Here is a 13,098-nt window from a genome sequence, read left to right as displayed (position 1 = left end):
TCTGCATTCTCAGGGAGTGCAGTTCTCTGGTCAATTACGAATTGGAAATTTCTACAGCTCAAGTCGTAGGAATGAGTGCAGATCGGTGGTTTACGTGCAAGAACAGGAGGCCACAGATGAAATCTGCAGGCTATCAACACTGAATGAGAGAACAGGCTTCCTATTCCAGTTCCTCCTGTGGGATGTCTTAGGGTCACTTAGATATATTTACTGTAGACGGACAAAGGATTCGCCGGTACTCAGGGAATAAATATCATTATGTGGGCTTCCATCGGGAAATGCATGTAACAAAGCTGATGGTCACAAGGATTCTCCATCAGGGTGACGAGTGCCAAGCCCCCTCCACCCGTCTGGCTCCCGTATATTTTTTCCAGGCCTGCACACCATCCACGCCATCAGGCGGGGCTCCCAAACGCGGAGTGCTCTTGGAAGGCCCGTCAGCCCTCGTGCCCCCCGATGTTTCCACTTCCCCATCCTGCGCACTTCTCCATCTTCCGTGAAGAAAGGGAGCCAGGAAGTAATGTGAGAACTAAACACGAGACTTGGTTACAACACAAGTAAGAGCGTGCTGAGGCCTGGCTGCCTGTTCCTTTGGCAATACAGCTGCTCTGGAAAAGTCTTGAAGCCCTATTTCAGCGGAAACTAAAATTAAAATCAATCAGAAGCAGCCTGAGAGAAAAGGGATAAAATTATACATTTATGTAGAGGGGTATGGATACAGACATAAATGTCGGTAGTTTGTTATATATTTTAGGCATCTATCTTAAGCGCACATATAAATAATCCCTATACAGATGACCAAGCACTAACAGAAGGCCTTTATTCGGGGCTTCCGTGATTATGGTAACCAGATATTCAACCAAAAAGCAATAGGCTGGTGTAAAGACACAAAAATGAGCACGGAAAAACAGACTGGGGTAAATTCTACCTCCTGACATCTTCATTGACAAAAGGCCAGTAGTCCATTGAACACTGGCAACAAGAAGCTTAGACTATTATTAAGCAATAATGGAAAATAAATTCTAGGTTAGCACCAAGATAGGGCCCACCATCAGGCACTTCTGCCAGCTTCAAAGCTGGATAAAGACACATATTCCAAGGCCATATATTCAAAGGCAGAGAAGCAGAAATCCATGATGCTCCCGTATAAAATGGAAAGTCAAAGTGAACCCTCCAAACTGAAACAGCAATAATTGTATGAAAATTGTATGGAAACCTATAAATCCTAAGCAAAAACCTAGCAAAATGACCTCCTGTCTAGGGCCATTACTTATCTGGAATAATCAAAGAAAGCAGGGGTGAAGGGGGTGGAGAGAGGCTCTGACTCCTTAAAAACTTACAAAAGCTCTCAGATTCTCTCTTTCGCCATTCACATATGAGCTGTCCTCCAAATATCAACTGTTTTCCAATTACCAAACTAAAGTGACTGAAATTGGAAACTCTCTGTGATCATTCATTGAGTCAATTAATACTTACCGAGTGCCAATTTGGATGATGAACAAGACCACTACAAACCCTGTCTTCACAGAGCTCCTAGCCAAAGCTCCATGTGTGAGACGGTCCCTTCAGCCTTTGGTTGCAGGGAATTGACAGAACAGAAAATAAACCCTAGGAAGCTTCCAGTCACATAAACCCACGTCCAGAGAACACACCACCACTCACTGGTGATATTCTAAAATCTAGATTTAATGCTCAGGTTTGGCATTTAGAGATCACCTTCCCACAGAAACAATACCATCAATCGTGTCTGGGTCCTTAGGTCAATCCACAGGGCTTGAGTTGCCCTGCATTCAGCTGCAGTGTGATTTAAAGAGTTTTCTGGTGACCCCAGACCCTTCCAATCCACAATCTTAAACTATGGTTATGATCCCGAGACAGCTACTGTGATGACACAGCGCCCAACATTGGACGCTGGGATGGGCAAAAAGCTGCAAGTACCTGGTGGGCAGGCTGACCGCCACCTGCAATCTCAATCTGTCTCCCAGACAAGCGACTAGGAATGGAGGCAGAATCTCCCGAAGGTGCTTCTGAGGGCAAGAATTACATTTGGAACAGCTCATTTGTCCATCACACAGAACAGAGCCACTGGTCCTGGCCAAGGCTATGTGCATTTCACATGGTTGTTACTGAGAAATCAGCACTCACGTGTTTCCTGGCGATTTCAGGAGGTATAATAGTATTTTTACATACTCTTCCCTTTTTAAGGCATACATCTTTTTCAGCAGTGATCCCAGCACTAATAGCATTTAAAGTACATTAACTTCTTTTAATGTTAAATACCACTTTTTATGCAGTTTCATTTGCCCTCATCTTATCTCCCACACCCCCCCACAAAAAAAATCATCAACTCAGCATCTGACTAGTAAAAACAATAGCCTCAGCTCAAGCCGGATGTGTTTATTTTTTTTTTTTAAAGATTTTATTTATTCATTTGACAAGAGAGAGACACAGCGAGAGAGGGAGCACAAGCAGGGGGAGTGGGAGAGGGAGAAGCAGGCTTCCCGTAGAGCAGGGAGCCCAATGCGGGGCTCGATCCCAGGACCCTGGGATCATGACCTGAGCCGAAGGCAGACGCTTAACGACTGAGCCACCCAGGTGCCCCAAGCCCGATGTGTTTAAACCATGGCATGGACAGATGTGCAGCAAAAATAGAAAAAGAAGTTATTCTAAACAAGACCGTGAGTCTCCGAGATGATTTTTTCAAAAACAACTTTATGTTTGGAAATTAGGGAGTGAAAGCATAGGATATAGTAGCGACTGCCTGAAGGAAGTCATTTACTGGCTCTGGGACAAGGTTTAGCAAAATCTTCCTTACAATTCATTAAGGATCCCCTTAGGTTATAAACGTTCGGGAAGTGTAGGTGCTTTAGCGGTAATCATCCCAAATAATCCAAATAAAAATCTGTTTCAGTCTTCATGTGGGAGTCTCTATAGGAAATACAATCTTCTCTGAAACAAATGTCTACCTTTTAGTCTCTCCCTCCCTGCGCCGCACAGACTATGTCAACGCTTACAGACCATTCCAGAGGTTGTTTTCCTAACACAAAGCTGGGGTGAGAACAGCTCCTAAATATCACTGCTAGGGTTCCCAAAGCTTTTGTGCAGCTCCCAGTAGAACCTAGACAGATTCTCTCTCTGAAGAACCCATGAGATGAAAGGTCTCAAACTAAACCCTCCAGAAGGGAAAGTAATGATGCTAGTATCTGGCTCTCTCTAGTAAAATCCCTGCTTGGGGACATCCACTCCAAGTGCCTCTAAGGAAACAAAGTACTTGATCAAAATGAGGAAAACAAAATGCCATGGTGGGTGGCTGACATGCAGAAAGCAGTAGCCTCGCCCAGACCTAGGCCCAGAAAGGTCTGCAAAGCAATGCCCCTCCCCCATCTTGTCACTCAGAAGGTGCTAGCCCATGTTGATCCCATAGAACGGTGATTCTCCAGGAATGCTTGGGCCACGGTAGTATTGTCATCCTTGGAAACTGTTAGAAATGCCAAGTATCAGGCCCACCTCAGACCTGTTAAATCAGAAACTCTTGGGGTGGCCCAGAAATCTGTGTTTTCACAAGCCCTCCAGGAGCTGCTGATGCGAAGTCACGTTTGTAAACCAGCATCGTAGTAGGACTAATTAAAATCACTGTCCCTCCCCCAGGCCTTATTTATAATTGGAGAATGAGAGATCTTTCCTCCTCCAAAAGAAATGTCAAGAATCGGCAGGTCCAGAGAAAGTCAGGAGCAGATCTGGGGGCTATTCAAGGCCTAATTTACCACTACTCCTCCCTGTTCACTTCAGGTTTAGGGATTTTGATCATGGGCACCCACAGAGGGAGAGGAGAAAACGTCAGAAATAGATCCACTCCATCCCAGAGCCCAGGGTACGCTGGACAGCTTATCGCTCCATAAACATCACTTCCAAGTGAGTAGGCAACGTAAATAGTGGTTGTAATGAACCAGACAGATCAAGAAAACCCACCACGTTGTCTTTAACACAACGAAGCCACCACTAAACCTTCTTCGCGGCTTTCCCAAGCTAGTGGCTATTTATAAGAGACCACACAAAATTCAACAATAGCATCTTAGTCAATACGTAACGTTTAAACTTCAGAGCAAATGCTTTTCAATCGCTGAAAATCTTGGCTACTTATATAACAAGAACATTTAAATAAGTTTTCCCCCCTACAATGAATTTTCAGTCCTCTGAGAGAGACCCCTGGTCTATTCTTGGGCAACATGGCCAACAATTTTACAATTTTTAATCTAGCACTGAGCATCTTTCCATTAACGCACGCACGTGCGCGTGCACACACACACACACGCTCATTCACAAAGCTTCAACGTACAGCCGGTGTTCTGATTTCGCTTCCCCAACACAGTTCAAATCTCAGAAGATGAGAACTTTACTGTAAAGCAGTAGCAACAACAAAAGCTTCCACGGAAGGGTCCGGAAATCACCTGCACAGCAGAAAGGACCCTTCTGCACAAATCACTTGTGTCCCTAACTAACCTACTGCCATCACACCTCGCCTGCCTTTCTGAAGCCGAAGGGAAACCCAGGCACTCTTTGCCTATATCGTTATTAGTTACTTGAGACTCAGGAAACCAGTTCAAGTTCAGTGTCTTCTGGGACAACCGTCCTCCTTGGAAAGTGGGCACTGCTGAGTAATCAACATTATTTTGCTCTGCCTTGATTTGTAGTATCATATCCTTGTTGCTATTTTTTCAGCCTTAAAACCTAGTCATTGTAAATCTAGCTGCTTCTTTCTTTAGTGGTAATTAGCATTAGTCAGAAGCCAAAAATGATTCCACATAAGAAGTAAAATAAACAGAACCCTTCTTACCTTTCATGCCAAACTTGGAGTGTCTTGCCAACTTCAACAGAAACAGCATCACCAGCAGACAAAATCCCACCACAGACGCAATTACCACCACAGCATAGACCTAGAGGAAAGAAGGGAGGGTGGTCATGACCTTGCTCCTTAGTTCCCTACATCCAGGTGATGATGATAATGAGGATGACAGTTCATATTTACTACTTGCTCTGCTAGGAACTTTGTGTCTACCAACCCATTTATCACTCAACAACTCTACAATGAAGTATTGTAGGTCCGATTATTATCCCTACTTTACAAATGAGAACACGTAAGTTAGAAGCTTATAAAATTATCAGTGTAATTGATACTGTATAAACACAGAGATATATTACTCTCTCCCCATCTATCTATCCTCCTACCTACCTACCTGGAGAGAGGAGAGAGAATATACAAAACTTGAATGATAAAATACTGATTATTTCTGAAGCTGGTGAAAGATACAGTAGGGTTCATTTTGCTATGCTCTCTATCGTTGGGCATGTTAGAAAGCTGTCCATAATAAAAAGATTTTTTTTAAGTTAGCTCTTAGAAATCAGAGTCCCATGGAGCTGGGAGTGGGCAGGGAAGGGAGCAGGAGGGGTACCTGTGGGTGAGTTCACTTGTGAAAGCTCATTGGGTTGTAGATTTATGATAGGTACACATATGTGCATGTATAACAGAGGTCAACACAAAGTTTTTTTAAACTTAAAATGTAATTGCAACATGTGGGTTACACAAGTAGAGAGAGTAGATGCAGATCCGTGTGAATCCTGCCACAACCCTGAGAGAGATCACAGAGGCCTAAGAGTGTAATGCTAATGAAGTACATATTAACATTTCAGAAACAAAGATGGAAGCAGAACAATGCATCTCCTTCCATTCCTGCTGCTCACTCCAAGGTCCTGCTCCCAAGAAAAGTGTGACTCTCTAAGCCAGGAGGCAGCAACTTTTGCTCTAAAGGGTTAGACAGTACATACTTTATTTAGGCTTTGGGGGCCATACAGTCTCTTTCACAAACTCTCAACTCTGCTGGTGTAGAGTGAAAGCAGCCATAGACAGTAGGTAAGCCAATGGGCATGACTGGGTGCCAATAAAACTTTATTGACAAAAACAGATGGATATAGTTTGCAGACTCCTATTCTAAACTGTTTTAGATGTCCACACTTACTTAGATGCTTAAGCTTCTTTTTGTTTCATTTAATCTGCATAATAATCCTTAAGACATATATTATTATTCCCATCTGTGATAATCATTAATGTTGTTTACCAAACATTTCTATTTCATCCTGTGTTTCTCTTTATAAGATTCACTTCCTGGCTTCCTTGTGGTAAGATGGGTGCATGTGACCAGTTCTGGCCAATGAGGCGAGACTCGTGTCCCTGACAACGGAGCATTTCACTGCTACCCTGAGATCTTAGACTGAGGCAGTTATTCACACCCAGGGATGATGTTATACCTAGGGGACAGCTGTCAATTGGGGGTTTTCACCTGGAGGAGGATGCTACTAGCAACTAATGGGTCAAGGCCAGGGATGCTGCTAAACATCCTACAACACTTAACAACCCCCCACAACAAAAAGTTATTCGTCCATAATAATGCTGTCAAGAGTTCCAAGGCTGAGAACCCTGCTCTCATACTTCTTTCTCTGGGCCTTACTAAATGCTAACTTTCCAAAAGTGGCTGCCTATCAATCTAGTCTTAGAATGAGGACAAGGCTGACCGAACTGCCGGTCGACACAAATAATGAGGCAGGAAGTAAACCTTTGTCGTTTTAAGCTGCTAAGATTTGGGGATTTTTGTTACTGCAGCATAGTTTATGCTGACTAATGTACCCATCTCGGAATGAGAGGCAGTAGAGCCTCTCATTATAAGAACATGAGTTCCTCATGAGTTTGAAATTTGGATTTACCACTTACTGGGTGCCTGACCTCAGAATTACTCAATCTGTCAGCATCCCACACACCTCATGTGTGAAACAGGGAATATAATCATTCTACCTTGCAGATTATTTAAATCCTCAGTGAGTTAATGCAGATAATGGGTTTGGAACAGAGTCTTCTACAATAGATAATAAATTAATGTTGGCTATGAGGATAGTAAAACAGAGATTTATAAGAAGTTAAATAAGCAACCCAAGATCACACCTTTCAAGCTTGGGATTTGAACTGAAGTCTAAGTACAAAACCTGCGACCTATCCACGGTTCAGCCTTTATAGTACTCTTTCAAAACACATGGCTGAGAGGGAAGACAGGATAATAAAAATGCATGGCTAATCCTCCTGTGACATCCTCTCTGGCGTCCACTGGGGACAGGACAGCATTAAAGAAGGCACGAAACCCAGGAAAGGGCACATGCCACACACTTGGCCAGAGTGGAGCCAAGCTGTGAGAATCCTCTCCTCCGGCCCTGTGGTCATGAGTTGTGAGTGGCTCTCCCAGAGAACACCTCTGCCAATGTTTGAGTGCAGACTTCACTCTGTCTCTGTGGCCTATATACAAACAGAGTGCTTGTGATTCCTAAAAGGTTAATTATAGATCAACTTGTAACTAACGCCGTTTCCCTCAAACGTACCTAATGATTTGCGGTGGTTTTTTTTCTTTTTTTTCCATCTTTATTTCTAACTAACATTTGCATGGAAAAGAGATCGTAGTATCTTAGCTCTCAGTTTCTCAATCTTACTATTAAATTCCAGACTTGTACTAATAGAAGGAGAAAAATTGAATAAACAAGTTCCAATCCCTATTTCATAGATAAGGAAACGGGGATGAAGAGATGTTAAGGGACTTGCCCTTAGCCCCACAACTTCTCTGTAGGACCAGAGACAGCCTCTGACCCACTGGCATTCAGAAGACTTGGTCCTTATGTTTCCAGGACACCTTGCCTTTATGAGCTGTGAGAGTTAACAGATGCTTCACTTCTGCAAGCTTCCATTCCCTCACTTGTACACGGAGATAATAATACCTGCCCTGACTTCTCTATTTCATTATAGTGTTTAAGTCAACCTGGAAAATGGGAAGGGGTTCTACTGCTGGGGAGCAGCTAATGATCTGCAAGCAAATATTTAAACCTGTTGAAGCAGCTCTATATGCAAAGAATCCTTTAATAAACAAAGAATCCCAAGACAATGAGAAGAATTGTTTCCTCAAAAATGAATTGTTTGATAAATATAGTTCCATGTACCGTGCATGTGTTGGGTGGGGGTGGTCTTTATGTGGGAGACAAGCAGGGGTGAATGTATTTGTTCATTTCTTTGCTTGGTTGGTTGGTTTGGTTGGCCGGCTGGCCGGCTGCTTAGTTGTTTGGTTGTTTGGTTAGTTGGTTGGTTGGTTGGTAGGTTAGTTTGCTGTTTGCTTGTTTGGTTAGTTGGCTGGTTATCTGGTTAGTTGATTGGCTGGTTGGTTAGTTGGCTGGTTGGTTGTTTGGTTAATTATGTGGCTGGTTGGTTGATTGGTTGGTTAGTTGTTTTTAATCTGAGGATCTCTCTCAGCATGAACAAGGGCCTGCTCTACTCAAAAAATCCAGCAAGGTTCATGAAGAGCACTTATTGGACCAGAAAGGAGAGCATTTGAGGCTGTCTTCCAAATGCTCTGATAACACCTTTAACTCTTCTATCAGCTCCCTGACTCTGAAACTCTTCTAATCTAACAATCCTCCTTGTGATCAGGAACTGTTCATGAATTAAATATCTGATCCAGACTTAAGTTTTACACTTTCTTTAAATTGTACAAAGCATTACACCTTGCACCTGTCATGCAGATTTCCAGGGACCTCAGGTGGAATTGTAATGTACCAACTTTCAACAAAGAGTATTTTCAGTGATCTTGCCTTCCAGTGGCCCTACTGTAAAGAGTCCAAATATCACTGAGATGTGCCACTTAGGGACTTAAATTTATGATTTGGTCTCAAAAGAGAAAAGTGAAGTTGGCATGTAATTTTTAGTAACTGGGATATGTACACACCTGTGGGCTTAACACATGCTCCTTGGATTCCTTATATACACAAACAACTTTCTCAAACCAAAAAGCACTAAGTGGTTTGGTATGAGAATAAACCAAAAAGATTGCACAAGGCAGGAAGTAGAAAACATTCTGCAGCTGATTTACCACGGCATTTGTCCCTGCTATTTCAATGCAATGCATCCCATCATCTATGGAAATATGTGTGTGTGTGTCTCCATGTACTGGATACGCGTATTTTGAGTTGCAGCTGAGCTACATCTGTTACGATCCTCCCATTCCCACCGCCAGGGCCCTGGTTTAAATATAAATCACATCTCCCTAACTAATCACACTGCTTCCAATCTCTCTGTCCTGCAACCCATTCTAGAGCACTCACCATTACTCTAATCAGCCTCCAATTTTTATTACCTCCTAGGTGCCAGACACTATTTGAGGGATGAGGGATACAGCTCTGAAAAACACTGACCAGGTTGCCTAGACTTGGAAATTCACTAAAGAATCTAGAGAAGGAGGGGGGTCTGGGTGTCTCAGTTGGTTAGGCGTCCAACTCTTAATTTTGGTTCAGGTCATGATCTCCGGGTCATGAGATCAAGCCCCACATCGGGCTCCGTGCTGAGCGTGGAGCCTGCTTGAGATTCTCTCCCTCCCTCTCCCTCTGCCCCTCCCCACCACCTCCGTGCACCCCATGTGCACGTGTTCTCTCTCTCTCTCTAAAAAGAATCTAGGGAAGGAAAAAAGACATTACCAAAAAAAAAAAAAAAAAGACATTACACAAGTAAACAATAAAGAAGCAAGGGAATTACAGACAAGAATAACTGCTCAGAAGAAAACAGAACATGATCGTGGCTGCCTGGTGGCTAAAGCCATGTGATGACCATTGGGAAGTGCATGCCTTGTAAAGGGAACAGCAAACATAAAGGCTGTGAGACAAGAGTAAGCCCGAAGCATGTGAGAGAACATGAAGAAGGACAGGTGGCACATGTGAGGGCAGGGTGCGGGGTGAAGGCAGAGACACAGACGAGGGCAAGATATGCGGGGCCTTTTTGCCACCATGAGGAGCTGGGCTTTTGTAATAAAAGTTCTCTTACACTCGCACTGGGAAGACTCTGAGAATGACAATAAAAATGATCTGATTTGTGCTTTTCAGAGGTCACTCAGGCTGCTGTATGGAGAAAGGTCAGGAATCACAGGGTGGGAGAGGAGGGACAGGTAGAGGCTGCAGAGGTCATCCGGGAACGAGCAACCGTGGTAAACTCCCTCTGTGAAGGGCCAGATACTAAACACTTCCAGCTCTGCAGGCCATACAGACTTTGCTGCAGCTACTCCAGCCACGTCTGTAGCACAAAAGTGGCCACAGTCGATATGTCAATAGGCATGACCGCGTTCCGATAAAATTTTATTTTTTACGGACCCTGACATTTGCATTTCATAAGAGTTGCACACGTCACAAAATATATCATTCTCCTTTTCATTTTTTTTTTCCAAACCACTTAAAAAGGTAAAAACTCTTCTTAGCCCGCAGATGGCACAGAAACAGGGGGTGAGCCGGACTTGGCCAGCAGGCCGTAGTTTCCCAACCCTCAGGTGAGCCTGCGGCCATGGCAGCTGGGGTGGGGGGATGTGGATGGGTTTGGGGTTTATCAGGTGGCAGAGCTCACAGCACAGGGGACTGGGTGCACGTGACAGTGACAAGAAGAATGAGGGATGCTGCTGGCCTTTGAGCTGAGCAGCTGACAGACCAACCCTGCCACAGTCCTGGGACTCAAGCCCGCCCCCTTCAGTGGCTCCTCCCTGCGTGATAAATCTAACGCCTGGCACTGTGTTTCAAAACCCCATGACCTGGCACAACCACCTCTCCGATCGTGCCTCTGACGACCCCCCCACCCCAACACACACCTTATCTTCCCATCAAAACCGTTTTCCGGTCCGCGGGCTCTTGTGCACACACCCAAAATGCCCTTCCCTTGGTTTCCTGTCCGTCTAAATCCAGCCATCCCGCACAGCTGGAAAATGCCCCCGGCCCCAGCAAGACCCCTCTGGAGCTCCCAGCAGGAAGGAGTGGAGCACCTGCCCCTCTAGGTCCAGCTCTCACATCCCCCTGCTTCTCTGTCTGTATCACAGGTGCTGGTATCCGGTCACCGCTCAGGGCTCTGACCAAAGTATAAACTCCTGAAGGACAGACCTGCTCTTCCTTCATATTTTTCTATCTTCCCACTGCCCGTCCCTCCCAGAACCTACGGGATTCCTTAAATTTAGTGGGCAATGAGACTCTTATTAAAATCCGGAACAAGACAGGCGTGAAGATGCCGAAGACGGGAATAATGCCCAAATGAGACACTGCTCTTCTTTTAAAGGACAGACATTTAAAATAAGAACCACTAGCAATTAAAGGGACACATAAAAGGGGAAGCAAGTAAGTCAGAGGCTACACAGCACATTTATCACTTCCCTCGAACCTTTCTGTGAAGTCTTCCAAACGTCAACACCCTATTCACACCTGAACAGTAAAAATGTCATGTTGAAAGACATGCACCGAAGCAGTTCTGCTCCCCCCAACATTTAAGCATCCACAGCGCTCAGAGCCGACCTAGGAAACAACTATTTATCTCACTCACCGAGAGATGTTCCCGACCGCTTTTGTCAGCAACATCTGTGGAAGGGATTTCGTTACTTCTGTTCGTGGTGTCCCCAATGTCATTTGCTGCAGTCCCATAATCTTAAATTGGAGAAACAGGAAAGGGAAGGAACCATGAAGTTGTCACCAGGCTACCAACAAACATGAGGCCACAGTATGACCCAGAACCACGAAGTGAGACAAATCACAACAATTCCAAGCCCCTGACAGCCTGGCTGCGGAGGAACATGACCCAGCTCTTGGGTGAAAGCCATTGTAGTGCTGGGATTGCATGATGCTCAAATGTAATGCAACCCAGATCTTTCCATCACTGGCTTGGCAGACAAATTCTAAACCAGGTTTTCCTTGGTAGGTAAGAATATATCCCTTTTTTAAATGAAGTCTTTAATATAAATACGAAAGGGAATCGATCCTCTAAGAGTCCTACATTTATAGACCTGGAAGGGCCTTTGGATATGGAATCTAATCACCAGTTTTATAGCTGAAGAAGGTCATCTGACTAGTCAAAAGTCAACTGGCAGGAAGGTGGCAAAGCCTAAACATGAACCACACCTCAAATCAGCAACACTCATTCCAGGGCTGATGAATCTTATTTGGGTACGAGGCAGCCACTCAGGAGGGGCTATGGAGTCAGCATTGATGTGGACTTGGGTGCCCATATGAACTTTTTTGAAAAGGTCTGAATTGCCAACATTTTGGTTTCTGAATTAATAGAGAGGGAGCTGCACCAACACAGTATTAAGAATTGTCCCATCAGCACGTCTCAAATGTCCCTGTCATCTTCTGAATCAATTTTAGTCTATATGGAGCAGGCTGGAAATAAATGATTGGGGGTTTTTTTGGGGGGGGGAGAGTGTGAACGTTTTTATTAGTCATATTCATATAAAAAGTCACAGAAAATTTTTGATGAACTTATTGCAGACAATGTTGTTTATAAATGTTTGGTATTTTTCTTCTCAATAGATATAAGGAATGCAATTTCCATCCTGAACATTAAGTCATTAACCTCATTAACCTCATTAAGTGAGCCCCAGCTAAACTTCCCTCGGTAGCACTATCAAGCTGGCTTTGGGGCAACAAATTTAAATTATATTTATATTAGCAGAGCGTTCCTTTGAATGTGAATAAATAGTAACTGAAAAAGCATCTATTTTCTGTTTGCTGTTTTATTCTTAACTCCAAAACTACATTGTCACCATTTTCATTTTAAATATACTAGAACACTGATTTCAACCAAACACTAAGAAATATCATCCATTTGCTAATTTTTTACCTCCTTATATTCTAATGAGCCACTCATGCAAAATTAAATCACTGAAGTATTGATAGTTTAATCTCATATTTGGCCCAAAGATCCAAAGTGGGATCTGAGGCCAAAGGGAAGATGGAATTTTTAAAGTCTTGAAGTTACTGGAAAAGAGTCCAAAACATAATTTTAAAACGTAAAAATCACAAACATAGCTTTCTGTGACACAATTTGAGATACTTTTTCTTTAAGCCATATCGGGGCAAATAAAAACAAAAATTCACAAATCACATGCACAAAATCATCCAAAACACAATTTGAAGGATATATAGTTTAACATGCATAAAACAGGTAAAGATAATATAATCCCCCAGTTAAAATTAGCTCAAGTTAAATACACACACATATAA

The 13,098-nt window shown here is 43.5% G+C and overlaps 1 protein-coding gene across 7 annotated transcripts in view; it reads right to left on the bottom strand.

The window, feature by feature from the left end:
* NTRK2 (neurotrophic receptor tyrosine kinase 2) overlaps nucleotides 1-13,098 on the bottom strand; it is a 315,903-nt gene that overhangs the window by 237,438 nt on the left and 65,367 nt on the right. For all 7 annotated transcript variants that reach the window (XM_081802903.1, XM_081802904.1, XM_081802906.1 and 4 more), the window contains 2 exons: nucleotides 11,423-11,523; nucleotides 4,835-4,934 (listed from right to left, as the gene is read on the bottom strand). In XM_081802903.1, the coding sequence (XP_081659029.1) occupies nucleotides 4,835-4,934; nucleotides 11,423-11,523 (201 nt within the window). The remainder of the gene's footprint in view (nucleotides 1-4,834; nucleotides 4,935-11,422; nucleotides 11,524-13,098) is intronic.

The sequence above is a fragment of the Leptonychotes weddellii genome, chromosome 14 (genome assembly GCF_054177405.1).
Source record: "Leptonychotes weddellii isolate Sample4059 chromosome 14, ASM5417740v2, whole genome shotgun sequence".
Classification (NCBI taxonomy): Eukaryota; Metazoa; Chordata; class Mammalia; order Carnivora; family Phocidae; genus Leptonychotes; species Leptonychotes weddellii.
The sequence above is the reverse complement of the archived record's forward strand: the minus strand, read 5'-3'. Positions and strand labels throughout refer to the sequence as shown.